Below are 18,913 nucleotides of genomic sequence, written 5' to 3'. Positions count from 1 at the left end.
TAATTCCCTGACAGGAAGGAAAGCAAGCTGCAAAAGCATTTGCAAATTATGAGAAACAGTGAGATGACAGTTAGGTCTTGAGGATGGCCTGCCACAAAGACCATATTGCAGTGCCAATTATATAAAAGAAGTATTAGGTTGGAAATGTGGATTTTTAAAGTGTATTGATTACACTAGTCATCTATCATCACATTGCTACATTTCCACATTATAAATGTATATCATCTTCTATTAATATTCTCTTTTATTTAGAACCTTGGTTCAATTGCTTAAAAGTAATGAAGTTAATATTGCTGTCAGGAGAATTTCTTATCTTTGAGAGTTGCTGTATTTGTAAAATGGTACAATAACAATTTCATTAGACTGTAGAAAAGATTAAATGAGCTACCATAAGAAAAGTACTAGTTATTTAACATAATAATTTCAAAATAAATGCCCTTGAATCTCCTCTCACCATTTATCTCTTTGGGGCAACATAATAAAAACTATCATGTGTGGGGCTAAGAATTATATGTTGACATTGTCATTTAATCTTCACCACAGTCCTGTGAGGTAAGCACAATTGTTATTATCCCTACTTTAAAGATGTCCAATACACAGAAATTTTGTTTTGCTGATGAAAGGTATCTTGATCAGGGAAATTAAATGATCTAAGTTTTACTTTGGTAGGACAGCTTTGTCATTGTAGAAAATAGATGAAACAAGAGATAACTGTGGTCAAAAAAAGGTAGGAGTGCATTTGCCTGTTCCTGGTGAAAGATAATGAAGCCCTGTAATAAGAACGATTGAATGAATTTGACTGACATTTCAGAGATGGGACCAACTGAATTCTACTGAATGATTCAGTGTTTTTGGGTGAGAGAAAGGGACAACTAAAAGAATCTCCCTTGGATATATTGAAGTTGAAGTATCTATGGGATACCCAGGATTAGATACTCAGTAGATACCTGGAACTGTGTGTCTAGGGAAAAGGAGGGAGATTGTGAATGGAGCTAAGAGTTTTGTGAATAATATGCAATAAAGATAATATTTGAACCCACCATAAGTGTGTGTCAAGTTGAGAAGTAAAAAAGGCAGAGAACAATATATCAAGGGACACCAGCCTTTAAAGAAGGTAGTTGAAAGAATTGATGTGGCTAGCAAAATGTTTAGGAAATACCAGGATGTGAAATAGAAGCAAAATAAAGGGCATTTCAAGGAGCAATGATCTCTGGCAATGTCTGATGCTCTGCAGATGATGAGCTCTGAAAAGAGGACATCAGGTCAGGCAATTAGGGTATTTTTTAACCTAAGAGAGAGCATTTTCTGTAATGTGGTGCGATAAGACATGCAATACACTGGATTGAAGCAAAAATATGGGTGAGGACAGAGAATGTGTGTAAACATCTCTTTCAAGAAATTTGTTAATGGGGTAAAAGAAAGATACAATGTGTGACACAGGGATAAGATTAAGTTTCAAGGATAAAGGTAAAATGAGGAAAATTTTCAGAAAACTAAAGCTCAGAACCAAATATACTAGATCTGGGAAACATTTTCTCTCATTGCTAGTACCTAGCATAATTCTTAGCGTATAGTAGGTGCTCATCAAACATGCTATGCTTAAATCCCTCCATTTTTACTAACTCCATTTTATTCCTATATAAATGAATTTGGTTGAGAGCTTTCTATACCAGGTTTTTTTTTTTTTCCTTTTTGACCATAAAATTCAATTCAGCGATTTTTAAAATTATACAGTCAGTTATTTCAAGCATGTGCTCACAAAGCTCTTCACACTAGGTGTGCTTCACTGTTTGCAGACTTTACACCTGGCCATTGCTTACGAAGGCATTTTTGCAAAGTTTTAGGTGTAATTAAAAGTGATGTTGTGGCATTTTAAGTTTTATTTATTTTTTTCTTTCTGCATTTTGGCTCTGCACTCATACAATTAATGAGTGTCATAGAGCTTGAAAAATGTGTTTATATGATACAGTGCCCTCCCCCAAACACAACCTCTTCCATTCTCCCCGAAGAGTAATCTCTATTCTAATTATTAAGGTAGTAAAAAAAGTCCTATTTGTAATGAGTTCACTCTCACCGATGGCTTGAGATTAAGGACATATTTTCCTGGACTACATAGGTACATGCCGCTGCAGTATGTGCATTTATGTTTATATATGAGTGTGTAAATATATATATTTTTTGAAGATATATATGAAGATAAAGTACATCATGATTTCATACCGATATTTTAACTTCAGTTAAAGTTTGAAACTACATGATATTACTTAAGTTCTTCTTTCTTTGTTTCATCAACCACCCTCTACAAGGGTCTTAAAAGAGTTAGAATAGTTCTTGTAAAAGTAACTCTTACAAGAATAGTTCTCGTAAGAGGAAGAATAGTATTTTATAACTGAGAACGGTTAAAGCAGTCACCCCATTCTCTCTCTCCTTGGTTCTCAGTGTTTTCTTTCACAGTTGTGCTGTTTCTTCATTGTCAGAGCACATGGCTTACTTCTACATAATACTCACTCCTCTGTATCCTATCACCTTTAGAGATTTTAAGAAGATAAAGATCACAACATTAGGCCTGTGGGTTTCTGTTAATATTGTAGCAATCCTTTTCTTCAGCTCTGTTTCTGAAAGAGAGTAATAGGGGAACCAAATTTACGTTGGCAGAGGAATAATTCTTCAAACAAACTAATGTCACATTAAGAAGCTATTAATAGGGCATTAGTTTTGTTAATTTATGCTGTTTTGTATTTTGGATCCCCCTCCTCCCAAATATAACTTTCACATTTTTTTTTTCCTTTTGCGGCTGACAGAAGATTCCAGTGGTCCAGTGGAAAAAAATATAACTTTAGAAAAGCCTTCTAATATAGTGCTCACGTGCCAGTTCACAACTTCTGGGACTTTAAGTTCAGTAAATGTGACTTGGAAAAAAGATAATGAACTACTCAAGAATAATGATCCCACCGTTGTAATGGGAAGCATCCTGTATAACCAATACAGGTAAGTACACAAAATTTTAACCTGTAATGCTTACAGAAATTAGTTCATTCTAAATGTTCTCGCTGATGGGACATTCTTTCATTTGTGTTCATTTGAATGTTGTGCTGTGATTCTCATCTTCATGCTTACAGAATTGTTTCTCTATATTTTGAAGTTTGAATAAAGGCTAAATTTATTTTCATTAGGAAATTTTTCACGACCTAAGCCTATTTTAATAATCTGAATTATCTTTAGGTTCACAATCATTGACAGCAACCAAATGGGAAGTTACTCTTGTCTCTTTGGAGAGCAAAAGGAGCGAAGGGGCACATTTTATTTTAAAGGTCAGTGCTAATAATTTATGGAATAGGAATTTTAGCATGATGTTCTTAAAATTCCAGATCCTCCCAAGTAAAAAAATTATTCTGGCCATACTAAACATAATGCAGCTGAAAGAAAATTATATGCTTTTTATTCATTGCATCACTACAGATGACTCTGACCTGGGTTTTCCAGGTCTTCTCCCTAGTGTTTGCTGCTCCCAGTTCACTCCCACCCTGCTTCCATCCCCAGATTTGAAGCAAAGTTGTAGTTTGAAAGGCCAAATTGCCTGGTGATTTGTAAGTCACATCCATCTCTTAAAAATATTTATATTTTTAATTATTAAGGCTTTTTAAACACAGAGCTTTAATAATGGTCCTCCAGGTCTATAACTTATTGCATTTCCTAGATTATGAGAATAGAGTTTGGTGTACTATAACAGTGGCTCCTGGGCTTGGGATTTTAGGGAGCCATAAAATTTAAAAATAATATAGAGGTGCACAAAGTGTTGCCAACTTTTTAATCTTATCAGGTAAGACATTTAAAAGCACACACAAATCTTAAAATATCATCCACAGCTTTCTCCTATGGGAATGAACAAATCACAGTATTTTACTGTTGCCAGCATTAAACTGAAACATTATAAAATCTCAATATCTTACTAAAGACTCGTCGTTCGAGTTGGATAATTATCTCCTTGAATAGATCAGTGAACCATAGTATCCACTCCGATCTTCGGGAACTTCTGTCTGTTACCGTATTAACCACTTTGGGGTTTGCTTCACATTAATTTTTCAGGTTGAAACTAGTTCTTAGCAAGTCTGTCTCCACAAACCCTTCCCTGTCTTTACTATATTCACTTATTTGCAAAAGCTAAATTCCTATGCTAAATTAGCAAAAGCTAATTCCAGTTAGTTTACCCAACTTAGGTCTATTAATAAGTAACCAATGCTTAGTTCTTGTTTCTTTCCCCACCTTACTTAGTTTTTCTTCCTGTTTGCCTAATATAACTTAGTGAGGGCTAGTTATACCATATAATTTCCGTTCCTTTCCCTGTCTTTTTCATTCTTTCTTTCTTTTCTCCTTTCCTCCTTCTTTCCCTTCCTCCTTCCTAATGAGCTAAAAGAGTAAACACATACCCAAATACACACCAAAATCCCAGGAAACATCTTTTATTGAGTCTCCTTTAAAAATGCAAAGAAAGCTTATGAGTCTTAAGGAAATAAATGCTCATCTAATCTTGAGACTTAAATTGCTTCCAGGAGACAGAACTTAAAGTTTTTCTTTTTCCTTTAGACAGTCTTGTTCTCTGGAAAATATGTTCTGGTCATGCCTGCTCAAAGGGATATATTGAATATATTGCATTTTTATTAGCTTTCTGCTGTAATAATTTACTTCAATTCTTATTTGAAAGTGATCCTTCTGAAGAGGGACCCTACAGGTCTTGGACCCTTTCCCGGCATGGCAAGAATGACTCGTCATACCAGTTTGGTCACAAAGGAAACTGATTTAATAGCTGGCCAAGATAGAAGACATCCCAGTCTTAAATCCATCTCCCTGAAGGTTGCAGGAACTAGATTTACATACATGGTTGGAATTGAAGAGAGTTAGGGAAAAACAGGAAGATGATTAGGGAGAAACATTAAAAACAGGGAGATGATATCAATCGATTCTTTAGGAAATGAGAAATATTAGGGGGTAGACTCTAGTTCTATTTGAGTTAACAAAATTGCTTTGATGTGACTAAAATGTAAACATTTGGTCTGTAGACCATTTGTTCATTTGGTCAAGGCTTGAAAGTCTGTTTATTGTTCAAGTTGATTCATTAGAAAAATAAGAATGACTTCCCATTAAATCTCACATGGAGATTTAATGTGGTCTGATCAGCCTGATCAGGAACTAAGAAATTTAGTTGCAAGGGGCTTCACAAAGAATAGTAATGATTTATCTCCAAAGCTCCCCTTACCAAGGATGGGAACTGAGCAACTTATGGTTGCAAGAATTAAATAAGTATTCCCATTGTCAGAAATGAGATCTGTGAGACCTAGCTGCAGGGGCTTTTTCAGTTCTTGTCTCTAATGTGAAGGTTAACAGAAGCGTTTTACTTTTTAGTATACCAAACAAGTTAATGCCAAGTATTCTTAGGAAAGGCTTCTTGATTCTTTGTCCATTTTGAGGTAACTAAGATAATGCTGGCTGGTGTCAGGCATAGCAACCCAAAGCCTAGGGTAATTTAAGTCAAGCATTTGAGGAATTGAATGAGTCACTGAATATTTACAATTTTCTGTCTTTTTGCTTCTCTAATTTGCTTCAACAGTTAGTTCAGGTTATTACTTTTTTTTTGTTTGTTTTTTTTGTTTGTTTTTTTTAACATAAAAGGCACTGGGAATCGAACTTGCATTCTCCAGCGTGGCAGGCAAGAACTCTGCCACTGAGCCACCAAGGCCCGCCCCAGGTTATTAGTTTTTAATGCCCACTTAATAGAACTTTTAGGTCTGTGCTATATCCTGAAGATATTTATGAAATTAGTAAGTTGGTCTTTTCTTGATCTTCTTTGGTAAAATAATTCTTCTCTGTAGTTCATCTAAATGGAACATTGCCTGGAGAAATCATTTCATTTGAGTACAATTTGAAGGCATCTGCACAACAATTCTATTTCAGTATTATTTCATTGGATCTGTAAGATATATCAAATGGTGTGTATTTTTACAAATGTTTTCCTAATATATGCACTATTTGCATATGGCTTTTCTAAAGAAGAGGAATTATTTTTTCTTAGCAACACTGGAATTTTAAATTGAGGATGAGTTTTAAATTGAGCCCCCTCTCCCAGTTCTGCTGTTGACTACATGAATCAACTGTAATGCATGAGTGCGGGCCTTCAGAATAATTCATCAGTAAGTTCCCTGCCTCTGCCTTTGTAGGAGCCGGTTGATTTATTACTACAAGCCTGTTAAAAGATCTCAACGTTACTGATTGGTACAACGCAAGAATACCTGATGACTCTGTGTGTTTGGCTGTTGGAGCCATAAGGGGATATAGCAAACGTGCATGCTGTAAGCTTGCAACTGCTAATATGTCAGTGATAACTTTTCATCTAAGAAAGATGAGTGATAGTCTACTATTTTTACCCTGTGGTGTGTTAAGCATTCTGATGCAGTTGCTGAACATTTGCATAATGTTCTTCAATGTTAAAATCTCTTTATAGAAACTATGTAGAAATTTAATTGGTAGAGGGCAACTAATTGGTAAGGACTTGGAACTTTTGTGAAGTCGTGCTGAGATTTTGATAGTATCAGTTGCTACAAAATCTGTCTTGGCCCAGCCGTCCATCTTCATCAGGAAGTATCCAAGGAATCAAAGTATAGAAAAATAATGTAACATAATCAGCTGGGGCTTTAGCCCCAAATCCTTGTATTGAAGTCTGATTAGCTGTCTTTGACCATGTGGAAAAATCTTTTTCCTAATTTGATATGACATTTCGGCCTACTTGGTGTAGGGCATGGCTATGCAAATACAAATCTCCAACTTTGCAACTCCGTAGGGCTTATGGATGGAATCCTATTTGCACTGGGTAGGTCTTGGATCCCATCTTCATAAATGCAAGCCTGTATAGCAATGTCACCACCTTCAAATCTAGATTATTCCTTCCCCAGGGCTCACGTATGTCCTCTTTATCCAGAATTTCAGAAGGTCAGCAGGGCACATTAGATACCATGTCACTATCTCTATATTAATAAATATTTCCAAACATAAGCAGTGACCCAGAACCAATTATGTCCTGAAAAGCAATTCACACAAATTAATGTTCCCTGAATGCAGTGAATTTTTATAATTTAAACTGACATTGCTGTTATCAGCCATGTATAGCAGAGTAGATCAGTGATAACTGTGATCCTCGGGACTGAAACAGTTGAGAAAACATAGGAGAGGAAAAGAAACCAACTTCATTTCAGCTTCTCCATGGCATCACTCAGTTATTGTCTGTTATCTGCAATTTACACCCTAATCTTGACATTTAATTGGAATGGCTTAATAGTATAGTCATGTGTTTCTCCTCCAAGCCTCATAGAATACCCAAGATTTTATTGTAAAGTTTCTTTTAGCTTCCTCTTATGCTTCTCAAACCGTACCTCCTGGAGGTTTTCTGACAGTATATATTCTGCCATCTTCCTCTCCCACCCCCACCAAATGTGGGTTTTCTTTCACTTTTGACTTCTTGACTTGTAGGTAAACTGCAATATCTTGACCATATTTCCAACATATTTTCTTTCTAATGCATAACCAAATTGCCCAAAAGAAGCATATTGAGATTGAGAAACAGATCTGGTGGATAAAAAACCCAGGAAAGCTGAAACTGTGCCTCTGACTTATGTCCAACCCAAGCAGTTTCAAAGTCTGCATTGCAAGGCCGTGTTTCTTTTAAGGTGAGCTTATCTTGGCTCTAGAACTAATTGCACCAGAGCTGCCCTAATGAAAGCCAGTGATGAAGATGTACCTGTTGCATCTCTCCACATGGAACTCAAAAAATGTGGCTCTGCTTCCATCTGAGGTTTAACGGAAACCTTGTTTGTGGTTTCAGAAAAGAATCCCTGTTCTAGCCAGTTTAGAATCCCTGCTTAGTCTGCAGGTCTTTACTTGAACTATCTGAAGTCTTTCCTAAAGTAGGGACCTTGCCCTTCAAATGCTTGTTTATCCATATACTTCACCTAATTATTAACCCCAAACCAGGTGTTTGGTTCTTTGAACTGAAGTATGATTAGAAAGAGGTACTGAGTCAAAAGATTGATAGCATTTGGCCAGGAGAGCCAATAATAACTTATTTCTCACTTTGTCTAGACACTCCTCCTTACAGTTGAAAGCTCAGGTTTGGATATATACACAGTAACAGACACCAAAGCAAAGTAGCACTTCTATTCAGCCAGCTTTAGACCCAAACCTTGCTGTAGTGTTCCAGTTAGGTAGCTTTGACCACTTGCAGGGCTTCTGCTTTCTCATCTAGACCCATGGAAACTGAAGACAAGCAGGCTTTTAATGGTAATCTATTCTTTTACAGCCCCAAACTCAATGAGATACTTCTACTGTAGAGTGAGGGGAGGACACAGCTTCCTGAACCAAAAACAATGCTAAACATGGGTCTGAATTATTTATACCTCCAAATTCTCAACCTAGCAAAAAGGGTCCAAATAGTGCCAAAAAATGTGACCAAACCAGGACTGTCCCTCACTCCAGGGATGGAAAAGAGGAGGATTGAATAAGTGGAGGAAAATTCTGCAGAGGTTCACAGGGACCTCAGCCTATAGACCACTGCCAGTCTTCTATTGCCACGGTCTCCAGCATTTAACAATAAAACTGACTCTAACGAAAGGAAAAAGATAGGGAATAAAAGGTTCTGTGGTTCAGTCTAACTTAAGTCATTAACATTTTGACATTTGAATTTATGTTCATGTTTCTCAAGAACTTAAAAAAAATTCTTAAATTGCATTACTATCAGGACAGATGATCAATCTCTTCTTAGGTTCTAGAGTTGCTTCCAATTTTCTTACACTGGTTATTTTCTCCCTTAGTGTTCTCTGGATATACTGATGAGCCCTGCAAGGCTAGCGGCAGACTGAAGAAACTGAACCAAATTAACAAAAGTAGCTTGAACTAACAGGGCCGAATATTTACATGAGAGACAGTTATTTATTTTTATTTCAAAGAAAGACTGTAGTATTTAGATAGAAATTGCCCTCTTATTTAAAAATTTAGCTCATGAGTGTTCCAAAGTGTTATTTGCTTTATTTTTCCTTGTCTTGATAAAACCATGCTGCTATGAATGGGTCATTTCCTTTTTTTTCACTCTTAAGTTTTATAGTGATATGTAAAATTATTATTCTGGGTATTATTTCTGTTCCATGTATGACATAGGCCTGGAAGCAAGTTTAAAAAAACATCTTTTCAACCAATTTCATTTCTTGTTATCGGTAAGGAGTAATTAGGCACCGTGATTTAAATTTTTCTAACTTATATTTTAATTGTAGTGTTTATACAAACATAGTCTTGTTCAGCAGCTTTAGCCAAGCACTTAGCTGCCTGATTAAGGCAGTAGAATTGGTTTTATAACTTCACCGAAGAGTTGCTTAATATATTTTTTAGAGAACACATTACTACCGTCACAGCAACTTTTGTAATGTTTAAACAGACATAATCTTGCTCAACGGCTTTAGTCAAGCACTTAAATGCCTGATTAAGGCCGTAGAATTGCTTTTACAACTTTTGGAAGAGTTGCTTAGTATATATTATTAAAAGAATACATCACAACATCTTTTTTTCCTATCATCGCATCTGAAAACGAATATTTCTCTGTTTTTCTCCTGGACCTTCTCATCTGTGAATTCATCTCCTAATAGCCGTCATTTTAGTATTCAGTCTCTTCCTTTCTCAAATGGGTCAGGTGGTCTCCAGAGGACTCAGTTTAGTGCCAGGTTTTCCTTCTTGGGTCATGTTACCTATCCCCATGCTCCTGAAATGTATTCAGATGAATTTCCAATCCTTTTAATTCTAGGTCTCATTCCTTCTCTGCTCCACGTGGGCAGCTGGCCTAGAAATATTTCCTCCATAGAAGATAATCTATAACATTGGGCTGGCTAATAGACACTCTGTGGAGAGGTCTTGAGCATTACAAATTGGAAGAAAGCTTAACTAAAAGTAAGGGGTATCAGCGCATGACCACAACAAAAGTTTGAATTTTGCCGTGTTTACTTTGCACCAAGAACTTGACCTATCATGCTGTCCTACTTGTTCCTTTACAGCCACACTGTAGGATGAGTAGGACCCACTTATGTCCTCAAAGCCCCTAAGAGTGACCTTGAGATTCTAACTCAGATACTTCTTGGATACAGATCCCATTTTAGTCGCCGCACTGGGTTAACTGCTTCAGACACTCATGACTTTTCATTCAAAATGGACACAAATTGACCCCAAGCCCCTTAATGTCCATCAGCCTAACGGCAGCCAGTAAGGATTGTGGGACACTTGTCAGCCCTCAGACGGGGAGCTCAGAATATCTTCCGGCAAGGCCGCATCACCTATTTCTCTTACCTGTTTCTACAAGCTGCAATCAGGAATCCTTTATCAGAAACTCCTAAGCAAGCTCAAAGCTAGTCTGGTGTACTCACCTCCGTATCCTCTCTCCAGTGGTCCCTCACTAGGTATCCATAGACTATTAGTGGAGTGATTATAAATTCTGATTAGTAACTCACATTTTTGATTAATGTAAAATTATAGACCGTTCAATTTGGTGAATATATTTCCTTGGTTATGGAAAGTGTGGAAACCACTGACTTACAGTTTGCTCTGTCATCGTATGATTCCTTGAAGCATTTACACCTTCATGGGTGACAAATACCTCCCCTGATTTGCATTTCTTGATAATTAGCAGGGTTCCTTCAGCAGCACTTATGAAAAGGAGGATGATGATAGGTACAGTTATATGGAAGGTGGCTATTTAGGCTCACTTTAAGCCAGAAGGAAATAAAAGACTTCCCAGCAGTCACTACTGTCATATTGATTATATAAGGACAGAAGCCCATAAAGAAAACTTGTTCTTCAACTCTGTTTTTTAGCACTTCTCTTGTGGTTAAGGAAATCAGAATTTCTTATCACTTATTCTCAATTACTTTCACTCAGTGCACTTGGAAAAATATATTTAATCTAGAATCATAATCTTAGCAATTAAAATTCAGCCTTCTCTTCCCACCCAGCCTGTTAAATCTAATAGCAATGGAACGTCAAATGATTTCTACAAAATGTGTCATCATGGTCTTAAACATTTAGACAATATAATTTTATCCATTCTCTTTCTGCTGACAAACCAACAAATGAACAAATGTAAAAAGGAAAACACAAAAGCAAAAATCTGCTCTGATTAGAAAAAACAGTCAACAAAGGTAATCTTTATTGATCAGTTTCCATCTCCAGCTGGCTATTAAGGAGATATTAAGATAAACATACATTTTGCAATATCTTTTGAGGTCAATCAGAAGCAACTGATTTCACCATGTAGGCAGTTAGTTGGCTTTTTATTGCACTGCTTATGTTCTTATGTTTTACTTTTCTTTACCGAGTTAGTCACATCTTTAATACTTATTTTTTCTAAATCTATTGCTCATTGTTACTCCTTTTCTAATGGCTTCCGATTAGACCTTGATTAAGAAATCTATGATTATGAATATTAAACATGTTTTGTCAGTCCACATGGAAATATTTACAACTGATTTTCTTTCTTACCTGTTTCCTTTTGCTTAATCGTCCTCTGTTTTTCTAATCATACTTCCTCATTGTCTCTCTTTCCTGTCTTTTCATAACTCTGCATTAACTAATGGTTTTATAACCTAAAATTTTTATTCTTTCACTAAAATACTATCTGAAGTTAAACTGTGAAAAAAATGCTCTAAAATAATGTAAGTATAGGAGGAGAAAGAAGCTTGAAAACTTGAGACTTCTGCCTTATCTATGATGTGACACTTTCTTATAATACTTGTTATTGTTATTAGGCCCAATAGGAGAAGGCTTTTCTTCTATTTCTACATTGTAAACCTGGTATCCTAACAGCAATAAATTAGTTCCATGTTATATGAAGCTCAAACTATCTAAATAAAATCATATGTTAATGAGAAAATGGAAAAGAAAACATCTGAAAATTGAATATATTTACTAACCTACATTTTTATAAATTTTCCTTAGTACCTGAAGTTCATGGAAAAAGCAAACGATTGATCACATATGTGGGTGATTCTACTGTCATGATGTGCAAATGTCATGATTGTGTTCCTTTAAATTGGACCTGGTATAGTAGTAATGGGAGTGTAAAGGTACGATTATATTTTTTTAATTTGAAGAAAATAAAAATTAAAACTTTGTCTTTTAAATAATATACTTATAACAGACTGAAAATTCCTAGGACTATTTATATATGTTCATTATCTTGCTCTTTAACATGTATTTATAAAGACAAAACTAATGGAGTTTTCATTTATTTTATGTTTTCAGGGTATTACATTACATACATCTAGTTAGTCTTAATGTTTTATTAGCTGGTACTTTGTTTTCTAGGTTTGGCAATTTGTTTAAAATTCTTTGAAAGAAAGTCATGTTCATTTTTAGTCTACCAGTTTAGAAATATCTTTCTCAAAAAAAGATTCCTTTTTTCTTATCATTCCATGAAAGTAAGTAGGAAAAAAGCTAGTATTATTTTCCTGATTCTGTATTCAGAAAAGAACATGAAATGAAAATTTGGTAACTTCATAGACCTTTTTGTTTTGGTGTACCAGAGAATAACTGAAGCAGAATAACTTTTAATGGCTATTTCTCTAAGAGAGAAACTTATCCAGGGAGCTGATATTAAGAAAAATGACTCATATTCAACACAAGGTAGCCTCAAATTGCAGGGGGAATTCAGAACATCGTTCCTTAAGGAGCATCCTTCACTTTGCTGGTGCTAATAACCTTTAAAGTTAAAATCCTGTTAAAGGCAAGCTGTAAAGAAGAAATAGTATCAGACAGTGTAGATTGTAAGATGAGATATTAAATTCCTTCTTAGACAAAGTTGGTGCTATTCTAGTCTGTTGAAGGATGGCAGAGGAAAGATTTATAAAGGATAGTGGCTGATTCTGTGTTAATTTTGGTTTAATTTTTCAGGGAAGTAGCTCCAAATCACTCGAGTGTTAGCTTAAGTCAATAACATTGCTCCTGGTCTTTCTTATTGATAATTAGACCCAATCATTGTTTCTGTGTAGGTGACTATTTTAAAAAATACATAAACATGTTAAGACAATAATGAGTGTTTTATTTGAAATACACATCATAATTTGTGTATGCGTGTGCAATACAAAACAAAAAAAATGCCAAAATCTTATCTTAAACTTTTAGAATATAATCTTCTATCTACCTGTACTTCTCTCCATCAGCCAAAGTGTTCTCTTCTTAATGTGGCCCCAAGCATTGGTTCATATTAGCAAGTGAGGAAAGTACAGGGAATAGAGTACAGGAAATCTTAGGTTACTTATTTCTTCCTGAATCACAGTCACCTGAGATGCATATGAAAAGTGCATTTCTTTTGATTTACCAGCTATGACTTTGGGTGAATTTGTAACATGCATTCCAGGAGGTGCTGTACACATGGGACCAGGTTGCCATAATTTTTTTGGCAAATAATAAACCCACAGACAATTCTTCATCAGATAACCTCTGAGAATATTTGTATGCAGATTAGCATTTATTGAACAAGTGAGTGAGAGAGCAAAGAAGGATGAAATGGCTTGAAAATAACATTTTATTTAAATGTATTAAATAAAAAGTTCCAAGAAATAGTTTTGTATAGCTTCTGAGAGGCCTGGGAAAATCCGGAGGCTCTCAGACGCCGGCTTGCTTGTGAAAGAATTCAAACATGAAAAGATAGAAGGCATACAGGGGATTTCTGCCATTCCTTCTGTATCAGCTCCAAAGGACCAAAGATTTCATCCTAGATCTCAGTTTATGAGTCTCCCAATATCAGGGCTGAGTGATCTATCTTCCTTTATAGGAATGATCATATTTAGTAGCTTCAGAGGTAGTTGTTTCATTATATGCTTGTGACCTGTGAACGAGAAAGTGCTTTGAATAACGTTAGTCACCGATTACATTATGAAATCCAGATGGCTTGAATTTTCCCTAGTTTTTTCCTCATATGATATTTACCTATAAGGATCTACCTGCTGTTGTTTCAAACATTCATTGTTAAATCCTTAGGGCAAAGTACACTTTTCCTTGTTTGCTACCTTCAGGGGATCAAACTGATAAGCTTTGAGCTCTGTGAAATGTCTCACGAATTTCATAGTATGGGATAGCACGAATGTTATGTGCTATCCCATGCTTTTTTCTAATAAGCAGTTTTCTCAGCTCTGTCTTGTTTTTGCTCAAAACTAGATCATGCAGGACATTTATCTTTTATGCAATATGATAGGAATAGATTTTAATGTCTCCTTATGTTAGGTTCCTGTTGATGTTCACATGAATGATAAGTACACGATCAGTGGAGCATATGCTAATGAAACAAAGCTCAAGATAATGCAACTTTCAGAGGAAGAAAAAGGATCTTACTGGTGCCGTGCCATATTCCAATTAGGCGAGAGCGAAGAACACATTGAACTTGTTGTGCTGAGCTATTTGGTGCCCCTTAAACCATTTCTTGCAATAGTTGCCGAGGTTGTTCTGTTAGTTGCTATTATTCTGCTCTGTGAAATGTACACCCAAAAGAAAGATAAGCACCCAGGTAAGATTTGTGTTTTTGAACAACATTATCGGGTTATGACTCAGTGTATCACAGTAGCTTACAGCTTGGGGGGTAAATCCAGTTTTTATTATTTGTAACGCTGTTTATGTGAACAAAAATGTTATCAGTGGGCTATGAACTTATATCCATTATCTTTGTTTCAACTTCCTAAAACATTTTAACATAAAAAAACACCTTTTCTTTTGTCTTTTCTATTATGCTAAGTGTGCCTGCACATCAGGCATGTGATGTGTGTTTTGGCACTGCAATAGTTTAGAAATTTCTGGGATAGCTTACTATAAAAGATCGCAAAGACCAACAATGGTTCTTCTGTTTAGGTAATTTGTTAAAAAAAAAAATTATCAAAAATTCCGGAGTTCTCTTAAAGACTTCTTCCATTCAGTTTCCTATTTTTGTAACCTGTAGGCTAACGGATTACTGCTTGAGAAACCAAAGGTCCCCTGAGAAAATGTATCTTGCATTCTACATTCTTTGCTATTTTACTATGCATTAAACCACGTTAAAAATTATGAATTAATCAATCATATCTGCAAATCTGAGAGCACTAAATCTTGCTTGATTGACAATGCAAATGAAGTTTGCATTGGTGTGACCGAGGCACAGCCATCTAAAGCAGTGCAGCTCTCCTGCATTCCGCAGAGGGAAAACAGCATGGTGCATTCTTATCGCTGGGGTAAAACTGAATTGATTATCCATATTCCATAACCATAATAAGCTAACCTTAATATTTAAATTGTTCTTTTGTTATACAGAAGATGAGAGAGAATTTGAACAGATTGAGCAGCTGTAAGTATTATTTTTTACAGATTGATTTTTGCTTGAACAAAATACATATAAGTATCAAATCGGATAAAATATTTTCAGTTGGGAACACAAGCACCAGAGTATAATATGTGTGCGTTATTTTCATGTTTGGTGAAGCATGGAATCTGGAGTTAGCCTGCCAGCGTCAGATGCCCTCTCCATTGCTTACTGCTTTCACATGTCTGCACTGAGATTCCTCCTCTACGAATGGGTTTAATAATAGTACTTACTACATCAAGCCTTTTGGATTAAATGATACTATATATGTAAAAATGCTTAGCAGAGGCTGGACATGCAGAAGTTGTTCAGTAACTGTAAGAAAGTGTTATTTGTTTAAAGCAGTGAATCTCAACCCTGGCTATATTTTTGATCACTAGGAGGTTTCTTAGAAATAAAGTTGTTGGGTGCACGGGTGGTTCAGTGGTAGAATGCTCGCCTTCCATGCAGGAGACCCGGGCTCAATTCCCGGGCCATGCACACAGCCCCCCCAAAATAAAAATATGGTTGTCAATTCCTGCTGGAACTGCTAGAACAGAAAGTGTCTACCAGTAATTCCAGTCCTCTGTTATATGGCAAACCACTGGTTTAAAGTTCTATTGGTCAACATAAATTGTGTCGTCTGTTCCCTTGTAGTCCCCGCAGGAGCAGTGTCAAATAGATTCTACCTATAGTATAAAGAATTAACTTTATTTTCTTTTATGAAAATAACAATCTATACATAATTTTCTCCACCCCATACTGTTCCACAGAGATTACTGAACTATTTCAGTTTTCTCATATTTAGGTTATTTCAATGTCTTTGTCTTAATGCAACTATCAAGGACACTTGCATTCATTTAGATCAATCCTTTAGTAATGCTCCTTGAGAACTTTTAGTTAGGAAATAAGTTGTTCTTGGCAAAGAATAAGCATTAGTCTTCATTATAATTTATATATTCATATATGTGTTTAGATACATTGACAGTGTTTCTTGGTGAAAGATTAAAAAATAGTACTAAATGTGCAACATAAAAACAAGCTATTCACTTCATATAGTTCAGAAGAAAACTCACCTATTTATCTGGTCCACTCAGTTCTTTAAGCCATGTAATTCCACTAGCTCAGTTTTGATGTAATTGATTGGATGGTGGAATATATCAACTACTGATAATAGCTTAGTGAGTTCAAACCTGGCCAAAAGACCCCAAAGGGTGCTTTTTACAGATGCTTGTTACCTAGTTTAATCATTTTTTGTCTTAGGAATCTGTAGTTCCTATTTGTAGTCTTGCTTTGATGCACATTGCATGAATAAAGAGCCATGTTTCACACCTTGTTCAGTGTTACAAATCTGTCTCATTAAGCTGCATGTTGGTTGAGATCTTAATTGGCTAATACCATGCATGTTTTAAAACAGCATAAAAGTTGTGACCCCAACTTATGCTTGGGGAGAAGCAATTACCTGCATAAATATATAGGGCTTTTGTCACCATCATCTATAGCAGCGGTTTCTCTTTAGTCAGTGGCATAAACATAAAGTCAACATTCTGAGTAAAACATTTTTAGGAAGAGTAAAATCTGTCTGTATTGATTTTTTCACCTTTTAACCTAATACTCATGATGTAAACGGGATACTTAATTCATTTTATGCAGTGGAAACATCTAGCGATTTTCCTTTTTGTTTTCAATACAGGAAATCAGAAGACAGCAATGGTATAGAAAACAGTAACCCAAGGCATAGAAAAAATTAAATTCCTTCCAAATGATACTCTAAATAAAAGGTAAAATTCATTATACAGAGGCTATTTATATATTAATCCAGTTACTCTTTAATTTTGCAAAAAACATCATCATTCACTACGTGCTGGAATATGCTTTTTACAATGTTGAAGGAGAAAATATAAATATATATTATCTTTTTTCTGCCAGAAGGCACTTAGCAACCAATCCAAAAGTAAATCTTACTGTATTGTCTGTATAATTTTCTCCTATCACTATGGAGTTGTTTGTTTTTTAAACATTTTTTTATTGTGAAATACAATATATATACAAAAAAAAAAAACCCGGTGAAGTCAAAGGACGTTGAAACAAATAGTTACAGAACAGATTTCAGAGTTTGGTATGGTTTAAAGTTCCACAATTTTAGGTTTTTCCTGCTAGCTGTTCTAAGACACTGGAGACTGAAGTAAATAGCAATATAATGATATAAAGATATAACTATAAAACATATAAATCATATCTTTTCTGTTGAACTCATCCTCCTTTAAGTAGTGTTTTTACAAGTTTCCTCTCAAATTTTCTGGACCTTTTTAAAATTTATTCTCATATACTTGGTATTATGAACTAACCCACATTAGCCAAGTTTTTTCACTGATTAGAGTAAAAACTTTCGTATTTCATCAGTATTTTTTTTCCTGAGTACTACAGTAGGTGCTCTTTGTTTTGGTGGAGTTTATATTTCTTCTCCTTGTACTTTTTGCTTTGCTAAAGTGGTAAGTTATAGAAGAACCTGGACATGTTAATTATGTTTCACTGTGCTTTATTTTTTTCAGAAACCTGTGCACCGATGAATGAGAAACATCATGTCAAGACACAAGGGATGATATATAAAGGGTTTATATTTTAGCTTTGTTTGTGCTTCTTGTTAATGGGCATCTGAGTTTTTGAAAGGATGCAAAGCTTATGCAACATGCTCAACAGAAGCTTCAAAAATCATATTTACATTCTCAGATATTAATAATATATTTTCTTTTTGTAGTTATTTTCCATCAAAGGAAGGTAAATTAAATATGTTCTATGAGCTATAGCTCAGGAAAATTAATATATGCTGGTTCTCATAGGACACACAGAACAGACACCAGCAATACTAGTTGAACAGCCATAGAGCAAATGTCACTCAAGACCAAATTGTAACCAAAGAAATCATTAAAGAGAAAGCCTTGACCATTTGTCTTAAAAAAGTTTTTCTTTTCCTTTCAAAATCATCCTTACTATGTATTAAAGTATGTGTTACCATGTTCATGTAAAGTTCATCCTTCTCTGACATTGAAAAAAGTGTCAACTATTAAAGGTGTGCTTGTCATTTGAAGATGGTTACTCTACCTCCATGAGAAAAAACATTTTTTATAGACATTGGTATGAAACAAGAACATCAAATCGTATACATGTTCACCAAACTTTCCTTCACCACCAAATCACATTTCCTGGTCTTTGTTCCCTCATATCCACTGCTTTTCCATAGCAAGCTGAAGTGCAGTCTTTCATAGTTTAGAGCAATTAAAAATGTGTAAGCCATGGAATTTTGACATCTTAGGGTATGCCTGATATTCATGTTTTAGGGTGTAGGATCTTGCGGTCATAATGCAGCATTTACAGAAGGATGCTTCTGTGCCTCCGAGGGGAGGGCTTGGGGCTGCAACCAGGAACCCACAGATCTTGGTGCCTAAAATAGTAAGCCTATGGAAAAGAGTTGAATGATTTGAAAGAAAAAAAAAAGAATGTACAGATATTTACATGATGTACTACTGGCTG

General features: G+C 35.4%; 1 protein-coding gene across 2 annotated transcripts in view; it reads left to right on the top strand.

Annotated features, from left to right (window-relative positions):
- Positions 1–18,399, top strand: part of EMB (embigin) — a 35,611-nt gene extending 17,212 nt beyond the window's left edge. For both annotated transcript variants that reach the window (XM_077117118.1, XM_077117119.1), the window contains exons 2-8: positions 2,802–2,988; positions 3,223–3,311; positions 12,016–12,143; positions 14,302–14,581; positions 15,355–15,388; positions 17,076–17,163; positions 17,935–18,399. In XM_077117118.1, the coding sequence (XP_076973233.1) occupies positions 2,802–2,988; positions 3,223–3,311; positions 12,016–12,143; positions 14,302–14,581; positions 15,355–15,388; positions 17,076–17,133 (776 nt within the window). In that variant the 3' untranslated portion in view covers positions 17,134–17,163; positions 17,935–18,399. The remainder of the gene's footprint in view (positions 1–2,801; positions 2,989–3,222; positions 3,312–12,015; positions 12,144–14,301; positions 14,582–15,354; positions 15,389–17,075; positions 17,164–17,934) is intronic.
- The last annotated feature ends 514 nt before the right edge of the window (positions 18,400–18,913 follow it).

The sequence above is a fragment of the Tamandua tetradactyla genome, chromosome 9, assembly GCF_023851605.1.
Source record: "Tamandua tetradactyla isolate mTamTet1 chromosome 9, mTamTet1.pri, whole genome shotgun sequence".
Lineage (NCBI taxonomy): Eukaryota > Metazoa > Chordata > Mammalia > Pilosa > Myrmecophagidae > Tamandua > Tamandua tetradactyla.
The sequence above is the reverse complement of the archived record's forward strand: the minus strand, read 5'-3'. Positions and strand labels throughout refer to the sequence as shown.